The 24,618-nt window shown below is 46.3% G+C and overlaps 1 protein-coding gene across 4 annotated transcripts in view; it reads right to left on the reverse strand.

Moving 5' to 3' along the window:
• FPGS (folylpolyglutamate synthase) overlaps nucleotides 1-24,618 on the reverse strand; it is a 93,006-nt gene that overhangs the window by 34,267 nt on the left and 34,121 nt on the right. For 3 of the 4 annotated variants that reach the window (XM_040324760.1, XM_040324759.1, XM_040324757.1), the window contains exons 2-3: nucleotides 6,776-6,904; nucleotides 3,216-3,269 (exon numbers count right to left, since the gene is read on the reverse strand). In XM_040324760.1, the coding sequence (XP_040180694.1) occupies nucleotides 3,216-3,269; nucleotides 6,776-6,904 (183 nt within the window). Of the gene's footprint in view, nucleotides 1-3,215; nucleotides 3,270-6,775; nucleotides 6,905-22,917; nucleotides 23,015-24,618 lie in introns of those variants that run through there. The other variant, XM_040324758.1, reaches the window with a different exon arrangement.

Genomic DNA, 24,618 nt, shown 5'->3' on the forward strand with positions numbered 1-24,618 from the left:
CATCGGTCTGTTTTCCTTCCGTCCAAAATTTTAAAACATGCTTCAAAACCGAACTGATGGACCGCTGCCCGATCAGTCCAAACCGATGGTTAGTACAGAAAGCATCGGTTCAAAACCCGCGCATGCTCAGAATCAAGTCGACGCATGCTTGGAAGCATTGAACTTCGTTTTATTCAGCACGTCGTGTGTTTGACGTCACCGCGATCTGACCCGATCAGATTTTGGACTGACGGTGTGTACGCATATCAGGCCGTCAGGCCACTTCTGCGGTGAACCGATGAAAACGGTCCGTCGGACCATTCTCATCGGAAGGATCGACCGTGTGTACGCGGCCTGACACGTAGAGAGTGCCCTGCCACACAGATGTAGTTCCCAGGAGGGGGCGAGAACGTTACTGACCACCGCAGTAAAGCCTCCCAACACGGTGGTGAGTAACAATCAGACAAGCAGGAAGTGAACAGAACAGAGAAGAAATAGAGCAACTTCTGAGCAAAAACAAACCATGAGGAAGTGAAAAGAGGAATGTCGGCAGGTAAAGGATGCTTATTATGAAAAAAAAAGAAAGAACAGGGAATGGTGGGAGGCACACTGGTCTGTAAATACATGCAAGATTGTAATGATAATGAGGGACGGAGAGTGAGACAAACAGATTTCTGCAACACTACACATACCTTTTAAAGTTTATCTATATCCAAAAAGTTTCTTAATAGGGACACTAAAAGCTTCCCTTTTTATTTTAAAATAACAAACATGTTATACTTACCTCCACTGTGCACCTCGTTTTGCACAGAGTGGCACCAATCCTGGTCTTCTGGGGTCCCTCAGCGGCTGTCTCGGCTCCTCCCGCAAGAACTAACCTCCATCATGGAAACTCTCTCCCATGGTCCATAGTCCTTGCGGGCGCGCTCCCGTGATACAGAATGCGGCTATAGCCTCCAACTGTATCACTCGGTCCCGCCCCCTGACACGTCATTGATTTGATTGACAGCAGCGGGAGCCAATGGCTGCGCTGCTATCAACTAATGAATGAGCCGAGAAGCCAGCTAATCCTCAGATGTTTTTTCACCTTAATGCATGGAATGCATTAAGGTGAAAAAGCCTGTACCTTTACAACCCCTTTAATTTTGGATGGTGTAGGAAATAGTAAAAACCACAGCCTGCCTCTCCTCTGGGGTAATTTGACTTGGTGCCTATTAAAATTTCACTTGAATTTTAAAACAACTCCCTGCATGCAAACGTGGCAACTCCCTGCATGCAAAAAGTTACTGTAACCACCATGTCACATTTAGCCAACAGTTCACATCACAAATAGATGTCACCCTTTAAATACTACCGAAATGAAAAAAGTGGGGCTGATACAATTGGATATACAGCCGTGGCCAAAAGATTTGACAATGATGCAAATATTAATTTTCACAAAGCCTGCTGCCTCAGTATTTTTAGATGTTACTATGGTATACTGACGTATAATTACAGGCATTTCATACGTGTCAAAGGCTTTTATTGACAATTACATTAAAGCAGGCCATACATGGGTTGAATTTTTGGAAATAATTTTCTTTTTGAAAATCTTATCCAAGACGTTTCGTTCGAATTTCGCACCATTAGTGGGCTGCAGCAACAGCCGATTTTTGTCTGGCCTTGGAATTTGAGTAATCGTGCGTGTTGGAAATGTTTTGAAAAACAAACAATTTTCTAATCAATGAAGGGAGAAATGTGCAAGAACTGTAAATCGAAAAAGAAATGCGCATGTCCAAGAAAAGAAAATTCCCAGACACGAAAATTATTTTCTGTAGCAACATGAGGTGAAATTGAAGGCTTGGTTGGCCGAATTTTGAAATGAATGGTGGCACCATCGGATCACAAAAATTTCTGATTTTCAAAAGAAAATTCAACCATGTATGGCAAGCCTAAGTTTCTGCAAAAAGTCCATATTTGCAGTGTTGACCTTTCTTTTTCAAGACCTCTGCAATTCACCCTGGCATGCTGTCAATCAAATTCTGGGCCACATTCTGACTGATGGCAGTCCATTCTTACATAATCAATGCTTGGAGTTTGTCAGAATTTGTTATTTTGTTCACCCGCCTCTTGAGGATTGACCACAAGTTCTCAATGGGATTAAGGTCTGGGGAGTTTCCTGGCCATGGACCCAAAATATTGGTTGAACTTGGACTTGTGTCTTTTTTCAACCTGACAATGTCGATGTTTTGTTCCCCAAGCCACTTAGTGATCACTTTTGCTTTATGACAAGGTACTCCATCATGCTGGAAAATACATTGTTCATTGCCCAACTGTTCCTGGATGGGTGGGAGAAGTTGCTCTCAGATGATGTTTTTGTACCATTCGTTATTCACGGCCGTGTTCTTAGACAAAATTATAAATGAGCCCCTCCCTTGGCTGAGAAGCAACCCCACACATCTCGGGATGCTTTACTGTTGGCATGACACAGGACTGATGGTAGCGCTCAGCTTTTCTTCTCCAAATACGTTTTTTTTCCGGATGCCCCAAACAATCGGAAAGGGGAATCAGAGAAAATTACTTTACCCCCCGGTCCTCAGCAGTCCAATCCCTGTACCTTTTGCATAATATCAGTCTGCTCCTGATGTTTTTCCTGGAGAGAAGTGGCTTCTTTGTTGCCCTTCTTGACACCAGGCCATCCTCCAAAAGTCTTCTCTTTACTGTGTGTGCCAATCCATTCACACCTACCTGCTGCTATTCCTGAGCAAGCTCTGCACTGGTGGTGCCCCGATCCTGCGGCTGAATCAACTAAGACGGTCCTGACGATTGCTGGACTTTCTTGGGCACCCTGAAGCCTTCTTCACAAATGCAGGGGAAATGTTTTTTAATGGGATTAAGTTCATTTTCATGGCAAAGAGGGACTTTGCAATTAAACTGCAATTCATCTGATCACTCTTCATAACATTCTGGAGTATGTGTAAAATTGCCATAAAAAAACTGAGGCAGCAGACTTTGTGAAAATTAGTTTGTGTGTCAGTCTAAAAACTTTTGGGCAAGGCTGTAGGCAGTTTTCTGCAGGTCAGAGCATGAAACCGAGTGTGCTTCAGACTTTATTTTATTTATTTTTTATCTTTTCCCAAATGTGGCTGTTGTAAGATTTTACGCTTCATGTGTTCAGCCACAGGATAATGAACTGAACGTTGCACTTTAACATTAACCTTTTCCTCTGAATGCTGTTCTCCTCCTCTGCAACTCACCTTGCCCTTTGTTCCAGTCACATGAATTATATTTAGCTGATCCAAGTCTTCCACCTGAAAACACAAAACAAACAGTCAGTACAAGAGACCAGAACATACTAGAGTTTGGCCCTGGAACTCACAAGCACAAAAGCATGCATACATGAATCCTCAACAACTTCCTATAAATACCATCAAAAAGGTACGGGCCCCCCTTATTTTATGCTTCTTTGCAGCTGCTGATAGAACATTGCCCTGGCTGCAAAAGGTTGGCCTGGGGCTCGTGATTTTACACTAGTTCCTGTAGGCACTGTAATTTTACAACCCCCCCCCCCCCCTTTATTAAATGATGTGTTGAAATATATTGCAGGACCGAAGCCTGAAAGGATTCCTTCTGCTAGGCTGGGATCACACAATGCAACTCTTGTGTGAAATAATCACTTTCAAACAAATCACTGGACCGTTGGGGGAAGAATGGTGTCAGACAACTTGATGATCAAAACGTAATTTTCATTCAACTGTCACTTTCAAGCACAGGACTCAAGGTGATTGGCTGGTTGGAGCTGTCTGAGAATGTTTCTTTCTTCATTTGAATAAATAGGGTTTTATGGGCTCAGTCATACGGGGCAGAGGCCTGAACAGTGTGCAAGGGGAGTTTGTTTAGTCTGTAACACAGGCAGTCTGTGGCTGTATGGACTCACCTGCACAGCCCAGTATGACAGGCATGCAGGCACAGGTGCAAAAGCCCCACACACACACGGCCTGCCAAACACAGATATGCACCACAGGCTGTGCGAGACCTGAAAGAATTACAGCTGAACTATAGGCAGATATAAAAGACGTAAAAGCATGCAGCTCCACATTGGTGAATACAAGGGGTCTTCAAAAAGTTATCACACTATTTATATGTATAAGGGCCCTTTCACACATACGGACAAACGGTCCGTTTATTACAAGTCCGCTAACGTCCGCAACCATCCGCCTCCGCAAAGATCCGCTTTTGCGGACGGAAGAAACCCCTATTTTTCTTCCGTCCGGCGGAACAGATCAGATGAATATGGACACACGGTCCGTATTCATCCGATTCCCCATAGGGGAGAGCGGAGGAGAGACAGGGCGGTCTCTGCACAGTGTGCGGGGACCGCCCTGTCCGCCGTCAGCTCAGCGGGGATTTACGGATGATCCCGGCTGAGCCAAACGGGCTAACGGAGCGGATTTTTGAAGTACCCTCATATATCATTAGTGAACGTAAAGTATTTTTTTTTTAAATAACAAACATGTTATACTTACCTTCTCTGTGCAGTTGGTTTTGCACAGAGCAGCCTGTATCCACCTCTTCTTGGGTTGCTCTTTCCTGCTCCTGGCCTCTCCCTCTTATCGAGTGCCCCCTTAGCCAGCAGCTTTCTATGGGGGGACCTGAGCCGAGTCAGGGCTCTATGTATCTAGTCAGACACAAAGCCCTGACCCGGCCCCACCTGCTCTCTACCCCGATTGGCTGACTGACTTTGATTGATCGCTGCAGAAGACAATAGCACCGTTGCATCCACTTTAAGATTTCTATCGAGCAAAAAAAGTAGAGTCGCTTTAAAGGGAAATTTCCAAGCCACAACAATGGCTGCTTAGCTGCGCCTGAGGCTTGTTTTAGGTTACCCCTGGTTGGCTCTGGACCTTGATGTCCATCACCCGCACATACAGGTCCCTTGTAAGTAACAATGGACAATCTAAGACTACCATCCTCAGTCCATGATGTATACTTATTATTATTACTATGAGTTGTACTCTTCATTCCCTGACTGTACCTTTGGCTAGCCCCTGAACTTATTCTATATATCCTTTATAGACCATGATACTGCATCTGCTCCTGACGATTCGAGGTATCCATGAAATGCGTCGAGCTATATAGATGCCTTATGATCATTAAATCAAGACCGTTACCAACCTATTTTTACAATATGCTGCATTTGCCTAGACCAGGGGTGGCAAACTCAAATTCATCGGGGGCCGCATTAGCAGTATGGTTGCCCTCAAAGGGCCGGTTGTATCTGTAAGACTATGTGTCCACTATTATCATAAATAATTGTCACTGCATTTGTTTATTACTGGTTTTATGGAGCGCAGGGTTCAGGAGTTTGCTGCGTACGAAATGCAGGATACAGGAGTATGCTATGGACCGTGTGCAATATCTGACCTCTGTACCCTCCACTCTCCTTCCATCCTCCCAGGGATGGGGTGGGGTGAAGTGGGATAGGAAGGGATGGGGTCGAGATGGGGTGGGGGGGGGGGGGATGCTGTAGGATGGGATGGGGGTGGGGTAGGATGGGATGGAATGGGGTATGGTGGAGTGGGATAGGATGGCATGGGCTACCTGACATACATGGACCTACCTGACATACACTAACCTCACCTACCTGACATGCATAGACCTACCTGACATACACTGACCTCACCTACCTGACATACATGGGCCTACCTGACATACACAATGACTTCACCTACCTGACATACATGCAACATGGACCTACCTGACATGTGTCACGGCAGCCAGCCAGCAAGGAGGGGAGGAGAGGAGAGCCGGGATCTTTACAGTGCATGTTGTGGAGGAGGCTTGTAATTGCCGCCTTCTGGAGTCTGCGGCGCCTATGATTGACGTCCCGTGGTCCCGGGATTGGATCTCCGGGACGTTCATTACAGGAGCCGGGTGTACCAAGATGGCCGACCACTCCGGAGCTAGGCCGAAGCCGCTGCCTTTCCTAAGGCCGAGGCAGCGGTGCGCTCCGTGGATCACGATCCGTTGCACCACTAGTGGCAACGGACGGCCGGTGCGCGGGCCACATGGCAAGGTCTGGCGGGCCAGATTCGGCCTGCGGCCTTGTGTTTGCCACCCCTGGCCTAGACCCATATGTTATATGTATGTGTGCATGGTTGTTTGTGTCTGGCGGTTTCATGATCATCATTGTGTCATTTTTGTGCTGTTATGCTATTTTATGATGTTTATATAATAAACTCATTTACAATTTATATAATGTGTTTATGTTCTGCCATTATGTATACAAGATGACACAATGTTATTAAATGTTTTTTTATTGCCAGCCACTCCACGTTCACATGGCCAACTCGGCCGCATATTTCATACAAAGTCCCAAATCTTTTCCCCAAGCTACTTGTTTTAGGTTAAGCTAGAGCTGCAGGATTAATCGTTAAGGAATCGCAATTCTACCCCCCTCCCGATCTTAAAACAGCATTTCCCCGATTCAATGTAACAAGCGCAGAGTTCTCTGCTCACTCCTGAAAGCTGACAAAAAAAAAAAAAATCCAGGCAGCCTGCCAAGGTTTATCTCAACATTGGAGATAACCAAACATTGTAACATTTTTCTTAGATCAAAAAGGGATGAACTTTGGTCTATAGATGAAGGAAGTTTAACCGTTTAAAGACTAAAACCTTTTTCTCCACAACATCTCCCAAGCAGTTAGCTATGAAGAACTGTGAGTAGGTCTACCATCCAAACATCACTGAGAGCCTTAGGAAAACATGTACAATGCACAAAAGCCATCACCAATCAGACCCATGTGATGTTACTTACCGAGAGGCCGCTTCTCTCCAAAAAGCCATTCATAGCAGCAAGCTGTATCCAAGGATCATTTCTCTGCCTCTTCACCTGGTCCAGGTAACTGGCATTCGTCTGCAGCGTGTTCAGTGTACGAATCGCATCCTGAGCAAAAGAATAACGCAATAAGGGGTCAATTCACTAAAGGTACCCACGTGCGATATGAATAGGAGATAATAAGTAAGTAAAATATTGCATGTGAGGAAAATACTACATATTTGTTAAAACAGTGAAATGAATACAGAAAAAAAGATAAAATCATGAAAACAGGCACGTCCAAAGTCCGGCCAATTGCAGCCCATGATCCGGGTTTATACGGCCCCACTGGTCATTTGGAGAGAGAGATTATATATCTTTTGTGGCCCCCAACGAATCCCCGAGCGCTGCGCAGCACACAGGGATTCGTTGGGGGGGACACAAAAGATATATACCATATTTATCATTCCTCCGAGGGGACAGAGAGGGGGCGGGGCGAGTGCCGTCAGATTACATACAGGAGAATCTCCTATTTACTTGGCAGCCTCTGTAATAGGAAGTCCCGTCTTTCTGGGCTGGCATTGGACGACTGTTCTGTCTATCATAGGAGGCGGGACTTTGTATTAAAGAGGCTGCAGAGTAAACAAGAGATTCTCCTGTATGTAATCTGTTGGGGCTCGTCCAATGAGGCTGCAGAGTAAACAGGAGATTCTCTTATATGTAATCTGTTGGGGCTCATCCAATGAGGCTGCAGAGTAAAAACAGGAGATTCTCCTGTATGTAATCTGTTGGGGCTCGTCCCGCCCCCCTCCGAGGCTGCAGGTGGGCATCGATCAGGCTGCATTCATGGGCTCCGGCCCTTATTTTGCTTCACAGTTCTTTATATAAAAATTGAATTTTTTCCTGAAACTTTCCTCTAAAAGTGAAGTTGCGTGTTACACGCGGATAAATGCGGTATATCCAAATAACACGCCCGAGATCATCCTTATACTCTTCACCACACAGCCACAAAGGCAAGAGAATTCTTGTTGGGCAGTGTATATTAGTTAATATGCATTCCATTTTAACGGTTCAAAGAATGTCAGGCAAAACAGGCCCTCACGTATGTTCACTTTATTAAAGCGGAGTTCTACCTAAAAATTGAACTTCCGCTTAACCCACTCCTTGCCCCCTCACATGCCACATAATTTTTTGGGGGGGGTAGTGGGGGCTTCAGGAGAAGGGGACTTCCTGTCCCACTTCCTCCTTCCGCTGAGGGTCTGGTAAGGCGATTAGCTTAATCGCCTTATTGCAGCCCCTCCCTGTAGGCGAGCGCCTGTCCAATCGGATGGCGCCGCACCGCTCGCGCATGCGCAGTGCCGCTCGTGCATGCGCAGTGGGGGCCCGGCCGTGAAGCCGAAAGCTGTCACTGCCGGGTGCCCACACTAGGAATGAAGACGCCGGCCGGCGAGAAGCGGAGCCCCGGCCGGCGTGTCGCTTGAACCGTGGAGCAGGTAAGTGTCTGTTTATTAAAAGCCAGCAGCTACACTTTTTGTAGCTGCTGACTTTTAATAAACTTAAAAAAAAGTCTGGAACACCCGGTATTTTAGAAATATACAGTACAATCTGAGGGACTCTGCACTGGCCAGGAAGTGAAAAGTATACAATGTATCTGTGTGAACATTTTCTCATCTGAGCTCAGGAATGAAAATAAATTGTAACATTTCATCAGCGGGAGAGATTTGTGAATGAAAGCACTAGAATGTTTTCATAGTTTCCCAATATTGCTGTGTGCCTTATGGTGCAGAGTCAGCCTGCAGAACTTTGAGAGAAAACGTAAAATATCGCAAAACATAAATATTTAATGCATTCCATAAATAAAACGTTTAGACCCGGTTCACACAGGGGCGGCACGACTTTGGGGGCGAATCGTCAAGGCGATCTCAAGACGACTTGAGAGGCGATTTGCAAAATGACTTCTGTATTGAAGTCAATGCAAATCGCCCCGAGTCGTACAAGAACCTTTTTCTAAGTCGGAGTGACTTGCGTCGCTCCTATTAGAACAGTTCTATTGAACAGAGCGGAGCGTGACTTGTCAGGCGGCCGAGTCGCCCTTGTGTGAACCGGCTCTTAGTGAATTGACTACTTTAGAGATAAATATTACACGAGTTGCCTGCACAGTTTAGGAGATATTCACCCTGCATGAAGCCCCTGACATCAGCACACATGTGCTCTGAAGGTCCAGCATACCGTGCCGCAACTTCAGATCTTCTTGCCCAAACTTGATGGACTTGTGTTTTTTTTTCAACCTCACCTATGTAACCGAGGGCTCCTGCACATGATCCACTCACAGCACTGGAGCCCACGATCCCAGAAGAATGGACAGGAGAAGATGTCAGCCCTCTCAGCGGTGCCCAGGTGCCACTGAGAGGGCTTTGTTCCAAGGTGAGTATTTCATTGCATACTAGCACATTACACTTTGCCCTGCAGGTTTTTTTCCTAGGCTGACAACCGCTTTAAAGTCAACAAGTGGGAACTACACGTGTGGTGGCATCTGATCTGTATCTTGGGGGGGGGAAAAATAAAAAATAAATGGGTGTGAAACCAGGAAAAAAAAACCTCCTCCTCCGTTCTCATTAGGGGTGCAACGGATCAAAAAACTCACGGATCGGATCGATCCTCGGATCAGGAGTCACGGATCGGATCATTTTCGGATCAGCAAAAAAAAAAAAAGACAAATCTTGTTACACCCACCAGAGTTTTAGATTTCACAGTTCTTCTCAACACAAAACGGAGCTTATGTGCTTAAATACAGTGTTTGGAAATCCGACGGACTGTTTATTGCTAATATGACAGAACACCTCTGATTTTCACATTTAAACAGTCCGTCAGATTTACAAATACTGTATTTAAGCGTATAAGCTCTGTTTTGTGTTGAAATAACTGCATCTCGCAATACTTATATGTGCAGCCAAGTGGAAGTCGCAACCCCATGTACGAAAGTGGTGTCACCAGTTCCCTACTGTGACCTGAACTATCCCAATCATCAGATCCCTTTAGTGTCATTGATCGGCGGGCTGAGTGTCTAGTGAAAATCCCCCCCCTACCTGCTCAGTCCATACAGATCCCCCCGATCGCCTCCTCTCTCTTCTCTGGCAAGCAGCTGGACGCCCGGTGCGGCGGCGGCAGCGGCTCCCCGTGTGGATTCCTCAAGGTGCAGCATGGATCTTATCGCTGGGCTGTTAGGAGTCAATGACATATTGAGCTCAAGTGCCCACAAACTTCCGAGGAGCAGCCTGCATCCCCCGCACCGGGTGGACCTCGATGGCCGCCGCTTCGGTAGCTAGGCCGAAGCCGCGGGCCTTTCCTATGGACCGGGAGGCCCATGGATCGCCGTGTGTCCCGACCCGGTGCTGATCCGTACAGATCAGTGAGGATCCGTTGCACCCCTAGTGACAATACTTGATGTGCTCCCACTCTCATATGGCATTCTTGTGCCACAGTGCCTACACACCGTCACGGTTTTATCCACTAACCTCTTTCCTGCATCATTATATTTGACAGGGAAGCCAAAATGCTCCCATACAGGGGATTTAAATGACGCGGGGCATTTAAGCTCCTCCGTTCGCCATGACCACGCTGTGGGTGGACTGAACATGCGCAAATTATTATTATTATTTTTTTTTAGAAAACAATCCTCGGATCACGTGTGTGCGGTTCGGATCAATCTTTTTCGGTTCGGATCACGGATCAATGACGATCCTTTGCACCCCTAGTTCTCATGCATTAATCCTTTCTATGAAAATGTGGCAAAATGGAGGTTTTTAAACGTCTGCTACTATCTATTGAGTTATATTGTTCAGGAGAGGTTTTAAAACATCCCATGTACATTAAGTCTTAGATGAAAACAACGAACTTCGCTAACTTTGCTATTGGCCGACATCACAGAGCCAGTCCAGGCTTGAGAAGGATCATGACCATATGGTCGGGATCTGCCCACATGCATGGACCAGCACCCCCCTTACAGCCCAGCGCTCCAGTGAGCGCAGGGGGCTCTGGTGTGGAGCAGAGAGCCGGTGACTGACAGTCAGCAGCTCTCTGAGAACCAAGCAATTAGGGGTGTTAGATCGCTTGGTTCTCAGTCTTAAGAGGCGCCGGGGGGGGGGGGGGGGGCTGATGCAGCATTAAACCAATGCTGCCTCCACCTACGCAAGTATGATTCTTAAAAAAAAAAAAAAAAAAAAAAAAACTATACTTCTTTTAAGGCCCACTTGGTTTGACTTTGGCCTTTTCTAATACAGTAAAACCTTGGATTGCGAGCATAATACATTCTAGAAGCATGCTTGTAATCCAAAGCACTTGTATATCAAAGCAAATTTCCCCATAAGAAATAATGGAAACTAAATTGATTCATTCCCCAGCCATTTATTCATAAGGCCTTCAGTTTATCGTCCATATAAAAAGATTACAGCAATGTGATAGGCTGTGTAACCAAAAAATGTCCATCCACAAGTGGGAACTTCCACAAGGGGATTAGAAGCAAAATCCATCAGGAGCTACAGAGTATAAGGCTCCATTCACACCTGAGCGTTTTGTCGCCTGAAGCGTGACGCTCAAATACGCTAGAGGGGAAAAAATACATTATACCATATGGAGATGGTTCACATCTGCACGCCGATACGCCGAACGACTGAAGCTCAAACAAGTTCCGGACCCTTTTTTGTTGCGCGTATTGGGCGTATTTGAGCATTTCCCACAGAAAGTAATGGAAACGCTCGATTCAAGCGACTTGCGTGACAACAAGCGTTTGCTACGGGCGTTTCGTCGCTTTAATCAATAGAACTTTTCACCCAGGCAGAAGATTAAAAAATCTACCAACATAGCAACAAGTGATGAAAAGATGATAATTTTTCCTATTGGCTAAAATAAAAAACATCGGACGACGCTGTATGCAAATGCACAAATAAGCATGAATACGCGCGAAAAAAACGACTGTGAATGCAGCCTTAAAGAGAAGAGAGGCACCTCTAAGTTTAGCAATATTTTGCTAAATGTTGTACCTTCATTAAATGTAACCATATTGCTACACTTAGAGGCGCCTCTCTTCTCTTTTATACTCAGTTGTGACATGGCACTACTTGTATATCAAGACATCGCTTGTATATCAAGTTAAAATGTATTAAAAAGTGTTGCTTGTCTTGCAAAACGCTCTCAAACCAAGGTTTTACTGTAAATTAATAATTTCAGGCAACTGTTAATTTCACACAGAAAATATTTTCAATTCAATTATTTTAGTTAACTAAAATTCAGATGCCTAAAATTAAAACGCCATTTTAGTCAAAAGACCGACTAAAACTAAATCGAAATTTGATGTCAAAATAAACACTGGCAGGCAAATCTGGAAGGGGTTACATCATATACAGTGGAACCTTGGATTATGAGCATAATCCGTTCCAGGAGAATGTGTGTAATCCAAAGCACTCGCATATCAAAGCGAGTTTCCCCATAGAAGTCAATGGAAATTAAGATAATTCGTTCCACATTGACTTCTATTTTATATTGCATGCAATACTGCATGTGCCCAGAGGTGGGGGGGGGGGGTGCCGAAGAGCCTTGAAAATACTCCTCAGGGACAGATCGGATGCTTTCGGAAAGGCTCAGAAACACCCGGGGAGTATTTCCTAGTATTTTCAAACCGCTCCGAACCGTTCCGAGTGTCACTGGCGCCCCCCGCACCTCAGGCCAAATGCTGCACTGCACACCCGATTAGCTCATATTCTGCTAGTTTTGCGAGACAACACTTGCAAACCGAGTCAGGATTAGAAAAAAAAAGTTGCTTGTCTTTCAAAACGCTTGTTAACCGCGTTACTCGTAAACCAAGGTTCCAGTGTACTGGAAAGTGTGTTGGCGGCCTGGAACATATCCACATACACGTCATAAATCACACTTTACACAAGCAGCATGGATGGCAAAAATACAAATCTCAGCCATGATTACAGACAATGAGCCACCAGCATCTGCCCTCTGGGGTCTCACAATTGTGGCAGCCCATGTGTCCTACCAGAGAAGAGCGAAGGAGCCCGACTACAGAGCCAAAGATATCAGATACCGAGCCAGAATTGTCATTAGACACACACAGTGTAATTTGTTGGGTTCAATAGCGTTCCTTATACTCTGCTCTGTGAACTGAAGTGACTCTAGTAAACCCTTGCATAACAGGCTTGGCATGCTACAAATATTGGAAGAGTTCCAACAGCAACAAGAGAACCATCAGCAAGGTGATCCCTTAACAGAGCATGGGAAAATAACGATACGTCTGAAAGAGGAGCCATGTTCCTGTGCAATGGAACCAGAGGTAGAATTTCCCAGGCTGCTATGAGCAAAAAAAGTCCCACAAACCAACCGGAGCACTTTACGGGTCAGTCCACCCAAAATGGACACTTTACATTATAGACCAAGCTGGTGAGAAGAGTCAGTCCCTGGCTTCTTATGTGTGTTGCATTATACAATTCCCAAATCTTTCTGTACCCACCCGGGAGTTCTGGGTGTTCATACCCACCACTGTGCCCCCGCTCTTCCTCTTGGATTCTCCTTAATATAAAAAATTCCAGAAGGGAGAGCAGAACACCCAATAATTGTAACCACAGGCATGTACAGGCAGGAACCCAACAAGGACATGTCACTAATAAAGTCCGACTGATAGCAGCTTGCCAGGCAGGGTAGACAAAAATCAGATTTTTTTATTAACCACTTAAAGCGGGGTTCCAACCACAATTAGCATTTTTTAAATGTATGTCCTTTCATCCTGCGTTTTTATAATATAAATCCGGTCACTTACTATTTTACAATCCGCCGCCGCTCCGCATATATTCTCAAAAAAGATAGTTTATAAAACTATGTCCACACCGTTGTCATTTTGCTTGTGGGCATTGTGAAGCCCACAAGCACTTACTTCCTGGAAGTCTTGGATGGGGAGTTACAATGGTGTAGCGCACTGCATCCTGGGAAATGATGACACACATTTCCCAGGAGCATTAGAGGGAGATGATGTCAGAATCCTAGCTGATTCCGAAGGCAGATTTCGTGGGACTGCATAGCAACAGGCATTTCCAGGTGAGTAAAAACATTTTTTTTTTTTAGGTCTAATGAGTACAATAATGAAAAAAAAAATTGGGATGGAAACTCCACTTTAAGGACCGAGCCTCTTTCTGAGATTTGGTGTTTAAAGGGGTGTTCCAGGCATTTTTTGTGTTTATTAAAAGTCAGCAGCTACAAAAAGTGTAGCTGCTGACTTTTAATAAACACACACTCACCTGCTCCACGGTTCCAGCACCGCGCCGGCCGGGGCTCCGCTCCTCTCCCCCCCTCCCCATCCGGCGTCTTCATCCTAAGTGTGGGCACCCGGCCGTGACAGCTTTCGGCTTCACGGCCGGGCACCCACTGCACATGCGCGAGCGGCGCTGCGCTCTCTCATTGGACAGGCGATCGCATGGAACCTGTCATGTGTCCCAGGCGATGGCCTACAGCAGTGGTCATCAACCCTGTCCTGCAGGGCCCACTAACAGGCCAGGTTTTATGTATTACCTTGGGGAGATGCAGACTAGAATACGGCAATCACTGAGCAGCAAATTATATCACCTGTCATGTATTTCAGTTATCTTGCAAACCTGGCCTGTTAGTGGGCCCTGAGGACAAGGTTGATGACCACTGGCCTACAGGGAGGGGCTGCAGTAAGGCAATTAAGCTATTCGCCTTACCAGCCCCTTGGCGGAAGTGGGACAGGAAGTCCCACTCCTCCTGAAGCCCCCACTGCCCCCCCCAAAAAATAACATGCCAAATGTGGCTTGTAAGGGGGCGAGGAGTGGTTTAAGCGGAAGTTCCAATTTTGGGTGGAACTCCGCTTTAAAAGTTAAAAACATTTATTTTTTGCTAGAAAATTACTTGGATTTTCCAAACATTATATATATTCTTTTTCTAACACCCCAGAGAATAAAATGGCGGTGGTTGCAATACTTTGTCACACCATATTTGCACAGCAGTCTTACAATCGTATTTTTTGGGTAAAAAAAAAAATACAACAGTAAAGTTAGCCCAATTTTTGTTTATATTGTGAAAGAAAATGTTATGCCAAGTAAACTGATACCCAACGTGAGACGCTTCAAAATTGCTCCCGCTTGTGGAATGGCGACAAACTTTTACCCTTAAAAATCTCCATAGGTGATGTTTAAAAAAAATTTGTACAGGTTGCATGTTTTGAGTTACAGAGGAGGTATAGGGCTAGAATTATTGCTCTGGCTCAGATGATTGCGGCCAGGGATCGACAAATCCCGGGCGCCAGGTCGCCATGGCGACTAGAAATAGTGTCCTGGCGACTTGGCTTGGAAGGTGGGCAAAAATTTTTTTTTTGTGAGCTGGTGCCATCTGGTGGTGAGCCGTTGGTATTACACGTTAAGCATTACAAGTTAAACAGCAATTCTAATGTCATTTTTCACTGCCATCTTCTTCCCTCTAATTAGAACCCCCAAACATTATATATATTTTTTATCCTAACACCCTAGAGAATAAAATGGCGATCGTTGCAATACTTTCTGTCACGCTGTATTTGCGCAGCGGTCTTACAAGCGCACTTTTTTGGGAAAAAATTACACTTTTTTTTATTAAAAAATAAGACAACAGTAAAGTTATCCCAATTTTTTTTTAATATTATGAAAGATAATGTTACGCCGAGTAAATTCATACCCAACATGTCACACTTCAAAATTGCGTTTGAACACCGTTTACATATGCGGGCGCTGCTCACGTATGTGTTCGCTTCTGCGCACAAGCTTGTCGGGACGGAGTGCGTTTTCTGTCTCCTAACTTTTTTAGCTGGCTCCTAGATTCCAAGCAAATTTGTCAACCCTGATTGCGGCGATACCTCACATGTGTGGTTTGAACATCATTTTCATATGCAAGCGCTGCTCACATATGCGTTCGCTTCTTCACGCAAGCTCAGAGGGACGGGGCACGTTTACATTTTTTTCTTATTTATTTTTTAAAAGAAGTGCCATTTTGATTCCTATTACAAGGAATGTAAACATCCCTTGTAAAAGAAAAAAAAGCATGACAGGTCCGCTGGAGTCAAAAAGACGTCAGATCTCATATTTACACTAAAATACAATAATAAAAAAAGTCTCTTTAAGAGCATTGGGCGGAAGTGACGATTTGATGTCGCTTCCACCCTGCAATGATATGGAGACAGGTGGGTGCCCATATTCCCCTCATTCATCTTCATACCAAGCCAGCAACAAAATGCGATTACCTCCGAGGGCTCTGGAGTGCCCCCCCCCCCCCCCCCGCTGCCGATAAAAGTGATTGTGCAGCGAATCTGCTGCAGAGACCATTTTATCTTTGAGCGGGCCGACTGCAGAAGAAGAGGATACCGGGGGTTATGGTAGCTAGCTGCTGCCATAACAAAGATATTCCTCTTCAAAATACTGACGTAAAACGACGGTGGGCAGTCCGGAAGTGGTCAAATTAGATCAGATGTTTTTGATTTTTATCAACATTTTTAAATAAAATGCTTTTGAAGTAAAAAAATCTATCTAAAGATAAGGATACATTAACCACTTCCCGACCTCCGCATGTAAATGTACGTCCACAATATGGCACATACAGGCACATGGTCGTTAATGTACGTCCTTGCCTATTAGCAGGTGGGGGGTCCGATCGGGACCCCCCCCCGGTACATGTGGCGGTCGGGTTCCCTTGGGGAGCGATCCGGGCCGAGGGCGCGGCTATTAGTTTATAGCCGCTCCGTCGCGATCGCTCCCCGGAGCTGAAGAACGGGGAGAGCCGTATGTAAACACGGCTTCCCCGTGCTTCACTGTGGCGGCGCATCGATCGTGTCATCCCCTTTATAGGGAGACTCGATCGATGATGTCAGTCCTACAGCCACACCCCCCTACAGTTGTAAACACACACTAGGTGAACCCTAACTCCTACAGCGCCCCCTGTGTTTAACTCCCAAACTGCAACTGTCATTTTCACAATAAACAATGCAATTTAAATGCATTTTTTGCTGTGAAAATGACAATGGTCCCAAAAACGTGTCAAAATTGGCCGAAGTGTCCGCCATAATGTCGCAGTCACGAAAAAAATTGCTGATCGCCGCCATTAGTAGTAAAAAAAAAAAAAATTATAAAAATGCAATAAAACTATCCCCTATTTTGTAAACGCTATAAATTTTGCGCAAACCAATCGATAAACGCTTATTGCGATTTTTTTTACTAAAAATAGGTAGAAGAATACGTATCGGCCTAAACTGAGGGAAAAAAATGTTTTTATATATGTTTTTGGGGGATATTTATTATAGCAAAAAGTAAAAAATATTGCATTTTTTTCAAAATTGTCGCTCTATTTTTGTTTATAGCGCAAAAACTAAAAACCGCAGATGTGATCAAATACCACCAAAAGAAAGCTCTATTTGTGGGGAAAAAAAGACGCCAATTTTGTTTGGGAGCCATGTCGCACGACCGCGCAATTGCCTGTTAAAGCGACGCAGTGCCGAACTGTAAAAACACCTTGGGTCTTTAGGCAGCATTATGGTCCGGGGCTTAAGTGGTTAATACGTTTGTTTATTCATCATGAAATGGAGCTCAGTTATGCAGCATGAGGCTGAATATTCTGCAATATTTCCATTTTTGGTAAACTCATTCATGAATCCAAGCTCTGTAAGCCGAGATAACATGCACTGCATTGAAGCATTCATACAATGTCACAGTAACCATGAGATAAAACAAAGTTCAGGAATATTCCTTTATCCCATTGTTTTGCAAATCAATGTACACTACAAACTGTATGATTGAATCGCTTCTGGTATCGCTGTTTTACTAACCTGACAGCTTATTATTCTAAATAGGAAACCTTCAATTTGTTTGCAAATGTTAAAGATTCTAACTACCAGCAAGAAAAATTCTTTACATTTAAAGAGCACCTGTCATTTCAGACCCATCATGGCAGCGTCTGTTAGCAGGCATCCACTCAGTTGCTGCCGCCACGTCCCTCACCTTGTTGTGTCACTGCCGCATCACCAGCCGTCCCATTAAAGTGAATGGGACCATCGGTGAGTCACCAGCGGGTCGGAGGAGGAGGAGACGCTGCGGGACAGAGATGACAGTTGCTCTTTAAAATTTTTACTAGCGAATTTAAATCAAATCCACCCTGCTGCCAGATGAATTATTTCTCCAGTAAATAGCAAAAATAAAGCATCACTTTTGGGTGGACCGTGACAGAACCGACTCCTATTCAGTTGCATCCGAGTTGTGTGTGTGTGGTCAGTTTTCTAGCTGTGCTCGGAACTCAGCCTGCTCTCCTCCGATGATCAGACTTGTCCTGACACCACCAAACCCCTGCACAGCCATTCACTGGGAAGAAAATCAGTGTGCTGCTGTGTCTCCTCTCCCAGCTCTCTGAACTCCATATGCAGCTAAGAGAGAACAGAAGGTATGTGGATAAAAAGGAAAAAATAAACTATTTATAATTTTTTTTTTGTTTGTTTATATGTACACACAAATGTATTGCCTTTTATTTCAATTTTTAGGCTCCATGCACACTGAAGCTGATAAAAGCTATAAAAAAAAACGCCAGTAGCTTTGCAGGGAGCCTTTCAACGTTTTTTTTTGCGTTTTTGCAATAGCTTAATCAGCGTTTTTCAGTGTAGCTTTTTCTTTTTTCTTCTCAATGGATAAAACAACGCTAAAAACGATGGCGCCGACGTTTGAGTGTTTTCCGGCGTTTTGCGTTTTTTAGCGCAAATGTCGGGCGTTCAGAAAAAAGCCAATAAACTCCAAAGCTCATTAACACTAAAAAACGCCCAGGTGTGCATGGGCACATAGGCTAACCCAGGGTTTGACAAATTTGCTTGGAATCTAGGAGCCAGCTAAAAAAGTTAGGAGCCAGAAAACGCACCCCGTCCCGACGAGCTTGCGCTCAGAAGCGAACACATACGTGAGCAGTGCCCGCATATGTAAACGATGTTCAAACCACACATGTGAGGTATCGCCGCGATTGGTAGAGCGAGAGCAATAATTCTAGACCTAGACCTCTTCTGTAACTCAAAACATGCAACCTGTAGATTTTTTTAAACATCGCCTATGAAGATTTTAAAGGGTAAAAGTTTATCGGCATTCCACAAGCGGACGCAATTTTGAAGCGTGACATGTTGGGTATGAATTTACTCGGCGTAACATTATCTTTCATAATATTAAAAAAAAATGTGGATAACTTTACGGTTTTATTTTTTAATAAAAAGTGCGCTTGTAAGACCGCTGCGCAAATACGGCGTGACAAAGTATTGCAACAATCGCCATTTTATTCTCTAGGGTGTTAGGATAAAAAATATATATAATGTTTGGGGGTTCTAATTAGAGGCAGTGAAAATAGTGAAAAATGACATTAGAATTGCTGTTTAACTTGTAATGCTTAACTTGTAATACCAACGGCCACCACCAGATGGCGCCAGCTCACACAAGGAAGAGCTGGGGACTTCACAAAAAAAAATAAAAAAATTTTGCCCACCTTCCAAGCCAAGTCGCCAGGACACTATTTCTAGTCGCCATGGCGACCGGGATTTGTCGAGCCCTGGGCTAACATAGATTTCAGTTTATGGTCTTTAAAAAAAAAAAAAAAGCCAAAACGCCAATAAAACTGCAGTTTATCAGCACACAGAAGCTAAAAAAAAAAACAAAAAAAAACGCCAGTAGCTTTGCAGGGAGCCTTTCAACATTTGTTTTGCATTTTTGCAATAGCGTTTATTAGCGTTTTTCAGTTTTTTTTTCCAATGGATAAAAAAACGCTAAAAAACTTTTGCATGGGCACATAGGCTAACATAGAGATCAGTTTATGTTTTTTTTTTTTTTTAAACTGCCAATAAACTGCAGTTTATGAGCTTCAGTGCACATGGAGCCTAAACAGAATGGGCTGTTTTACAAGGTGAGGGTTTTACACCTTTTTTTTTTTTTTTTAACAAGAACGGTTATATAAATGTGACTGTTCAGGTTTAGGGACCTGGTAGTGTGCAAAAGATGCCCGAGGTCAGTGCTTGTGTCTCTAATTGCCCTCCAATATTTATGACCACCATCAGATGTATTCCTATTGGTTGGTACTACAGCGTTTTACTGACCAGAACCTGCTACTTCAAGCTGTTCCTCCTTCTAAAGCACAACTCCACTTTCTGTAACCCAACTCATCCTCTACCCACCCCCATCCTAGGGCCCCCTTCCCCCACACTGAATTGAGCCTAGTAGAATCCCGTGTATTGTTGCAGCTGTAAACAGGAATGCCTCACTATAAGACACCTTATCTGAACTCAAATACACTTCACCTTCTTCCTGACTGCAATGCTATCACCTTCATAGAGAAGGAAATTAACAGTCAAAAACAAGCTCCCTGCAACAGACCCAATGCTTGCTGTCATCCCAACATATTTTACGCACTGGGGGATGGAGATGGTGTTTAGTCAGCTGCAGGAGTCACAACACCCAGTGGCAGCATTCACCTCTGCTTATTAGGCAGGCCGGGGAGCGGGAAAGCGAAGGCAGGCCTGGGAGCGCGAAGGCGAAGGCAGGGGGCCGCAGGCCGAGGAGCGGGAAAGCGAAGGCAGGGGGCCGGAAAGCGAAGGCAGAGGGCCGCAGGCCGAGGAGCGGGAAAGCGAAGGCAGGGGGCCGGAAAGCGAAGGCAGAGGGCCGCAGGCCGAGGAGCGGGAAAGCGAAGGCAGGGGGCCGGAAAGCGAAGGCAGAGGGCCGCAGGCCGAGGAGCGGGAAAGCGAAGGCAGGGGGCCGGAAAGCGAAGGCAGAGGGCCGCAGGCCGAGGAGCGGGAAAGCGAAGGCAGGGGGCCGGAAAGCAAAGGCAGAGGGCCGCAGGCCGAGGAGCGGGAAAGCGAAGGCAGGGGGCCGGAAAGCAAAGGCAGAGGGCCGCAGGCCGAGGAGCGGGAAAGCGAAGGCAGGGGGCCGGAAAGCGAAGGCAGAGGGCCGCAGGCCGGGGAGCGGGAAAGCGAAGGCAGGGGGCACACCTTTGTTTTTTGGTGCTTTTTGCAGAAACACACTACTACAGTTCATTTACATGTTTTCCTATGGGACACGTTCACATCCATGATTTTTTTTCAGCTGCTGCGTATTTGGAAAGGGCAAGGACTTTAACGCAAAACGGTGCTATTTATTTATTTTTTTGGTTCAATATACTTCAATGTGGAAGCTGCAGAAAGGCATGTAATGTGTTTTTGTGGCAATTTGTGTTTTGTAATCTGCCCAACAACAAATTGGTGCATTAAGGCTATTATCCGATTAATCTAAACAATAATCGGCCAACTAATCGATTATGAAAATAATCGTTAGTTGCAGCCCTAAAGCAAAGGCAGGGGGCCGCAGGCCAGGGAGCGGGAAAGCGAAGGCAGGGGGCGCAGGCCAGGGAGCGGGAAAGCGAAGGCAGGGGGCGCAGGCCAGGGAGCGGGAAAGCGAAGGCAGGGGGCCGCAGGCCAGGGAGCGGGAAAGCGAAGGCAGGGGGCCGCAGGCCAGGGAGCGGGAAAGCGAAGGCAGGGGGCCGCAGGCCAGGAAGCGGGAAAGCGAAGGCAGGGGGCGCAGGCCAGGGAGCGGGAAAGCGAAGGCAGGGGGCCGCAGGCCAGGGAGCGGGAAAGCGAAGGCAGGGGGCCGCAGGCCAGGGAGCGGGAAAGCGAAGGCAGGGGGCTGCAGGCCAGGAAACGGGAAAGCGAAGGCAGGGGGCCGCAGGCCAGGGAGCGGGAAAGCAAAGGCAGGGGGCCGCAGGCCAGGGAGCAGGAAAGCAAAGGCAGGGGGTCGCAGGCCAGGGAGCGGGAAAGCGAAGGCAGGGGGCCGCAGGCCGAGGAGCGGGAAAGCGAAGGCAGGGGGCCGCAGGCCAGGGAGCAGGAAAGCAAAGGCAGGGGGTCGCAGGCCAGGGAGCGGGAAAGCGAAGGCAGGGGGCCGCAGGCCAGGGAGCGGGAAAGCGAAGGCAGGGGGCCGCAGGCCAGGGAGCGGGAAAGCGAAGGCAGGGGGCCGCAGGCCAGGGAGCTCCAGCCTAGGAGCAGTCATGGTTGATTATACAGTATGAAGGAGTGTGTAAAACAACAGCAGCTAAACATAATAATATTTTGGCAGATAATAGTTCAGTTACAACATATTTAGCAGTATGGCAGGAGCTTACCCAAATAAAGACCGTAGAATGGCCTTTAGATCCACCAACAACTATGTATTATGAGGGCCTGTCTGATTAGATACAAATGGTTGTTTAGGTTTGGCCTTATTTATGTTGTTTTATAGTCTTGGTAAGCTAAAGAAGATTGCATAGGAATTGTAGAATTATATTGTATGGCGTATAACCAACTTTAGAACTTCTGTCAGGTCTTTGTTATGGTCCAGTTGTTATGTGCATTTCTTGCACCAGGGACAGGAAGTCAGGAGGGACAGGAAGTCAAGAGGGACAGGAAGTCAAGAGGGACAGGAAGTCAAGAGGGACAGGAAGTCAAGAGGGACAGGAAGTCAAGAGGGACAGGAAGTCAAGAGGGACAGGAAGTCAAGAGGGACAGGAAGTGCAAATCCCTCCAATGGGGACAAAAACAGCAAACAAACAAAACCCCGCCCCCCCCCCTTTTAATAGCAGGAAAGGCTGTAACCTCAGTTGGTTTTTATTGCCTTAGTGTTCTTATGACCACCTTCAATTCCTTCTTCCTAATACCCCAATTATAGAAATGAAAGGAGATCTCATCCTAACAAAGCAGTCAGCAGAAAACACTGAACAACGCTCTAATCTCACCCCATGCCATTAAAGAGTAAGTGTTGTCTGGAGATGGGCAGTGATCTGTACCCTGACTGTACTGTACCGTCCTGTAACCAGGAGTCAGTCCCACCAATGCTTGTTTAGCCTAGGGGAAGAAGAAGTACTTACCTCACTCCCTCCACTGACCTGAGGTCTTCCTCCCCACCAGATGTCCGCCCCCCCAAGCGTTTGTCCCTTACGGATCTCACATACAATGCAGGACCAGCATACTGAAAAGGGGAGAGCCGACTGCTTTGAGACCGAGGTGTGAAATATTTTTCTCCATTACAGAGCAGTCCGGAGTTACCCCCTCACTGCAAAGTGACCGTCTCTTTAAATCCCAACCCCCCAATACTCACCTCCTCCCCTGCTTCATCAGAGCCAGGCCTGAACACTGTCACATGAGGACGACGGGTCATCTCCCTGTGTAAGCTCTGACACCATCCCACATAGAGCTTACACATGGGAGAAGCACAGCAGGGGAAGTGAGTGTTGGTAAGTAAAGAGACTTTCCCTCTGATACGGCACTCTTTTCCTGTGACATGTGAGTGAAAGAGTAATTCTAGGACTTATCTCCCTACATGTGATCCTTCTACAAACAGAGCACACAGCATAGTAAATGTTAACACGCCAAAGATAAATATATCACTAGCAGCCCCTCCCCCTCCACTGAGATCAATTACCCGATGAACTCTGCAGGGACTTCATGTACAGTGCTGGGTAAATAAAGACGTAAATGGCCCACATCAGACCGTCTCACTGAAATCTGCAACTTCACTTCAAGCTGCAGGATTCCAAAGTCGCATGTCAGTCCAACCTTAGGCGCGGCTTGGAAGACATCTGTGGGACTTCATGGACAGGCGACATACAAGTTCCACCTAAACTTGCAAAAATCCAATGGAGGGAGTCGCACCCGTATGACGGCTTTCATTGCAGGACACCGAAACCATCACGTGACAAGGGTGAATAGCGGCGGAGGGGGATTTGTAGTACATGGTGAACAGCGGCGGAGGGGGATTTGTAGTACATGGTGAACAGCGGCGGAGGGGGATTTGTAGTACATGGTGAACAGCGGCGGAGGGGGATTTGTAGTACATGGTGAACAGCGGCGGAGGGGGATTTGTAGTACATGGTGAACAGCGGCGGAGGGGGATTTGTAGTACATGGTGAACAGCGGCGGAGGGGGATTTGTAGTACATGGTGAACAGCGGCGGAGGGGGATTTGTAGTACATGGTGAACAGCGGCGGAGGGGGATTTGTAGTACATGGTGAACAGCGGCGGAGGGGGATTTGTAGTACATGGTGAACAGCGGCGGAGGGGGATTTGTAGTACATGGTGAACAGCGGCGGAGGGGGATTTGTAGTACATGGTGAACAGCGGCGGAGGGGGATTTGTAGTACATGGTGAACAGCGGCGGAGGGGGATTTGTAGTACATGGTGAACAGCGGCGGAGGGGGATTTGTAGTACATGGTGAACAGCGGCGGAGGGGGATTTGTAGTACATGGTGAACAGCGGCGGAGGGGGATTTGTAGTACATGGTGAACAGCGGCGGAGGGGGATTTGTAGTACATGGTGAACAGCGGCGGAGGGGGATTTGTAGTACATGGTGAACAGCGGCGGAGGGGGATTTGTAGTACATGGTGAACAGCGGCGGAGGGGGATTTGTAGTACATGGTGAACAGCGGCGGAGGGGGATTTGTAGTACATGGTGAACAGCGGCGGAGGGGGATTTGTAGTACATGGTGAACAGCGGCGGAGGGGGATTTGTAGTACATGGTGAACAGCGGCGGAGGGGGATTTGTAGTACATGGTGAACAGCGGCGGAGGGGGATTTGTAGTACATGGTGAACAGCGGCGGAGGGGGATTTGTAGTACATGGTGAATAGCGGCGGAGGGGGATTTGTAGTACATGGTGAATAGCGGCGGAGGGGGATTTGTAGTACATGGTGAATAGCGGCGGAGGGGGATTTGTAGTACATGGTGAATAGCGGCGGAGGGGGATTTGTAGTACATGGTGAATAGCGGCGGAGGGGGATTTGTAGTACATGGTGAATAGCG

The sequence above is a fragment of the Rana temporaria genome, chromosome 9 (assembly GCF_905171775.1).
Source record: "Rana temporaria chromosome 9, aRanTem1.1, whole genome shotgun sequence".
In the NCBI taxonomy this organism is placed as follows: Eukaryota; Metazoa; Chordata; class Amphibia; order Anura; family Ranidae; genus Rana; species Rana temporaria.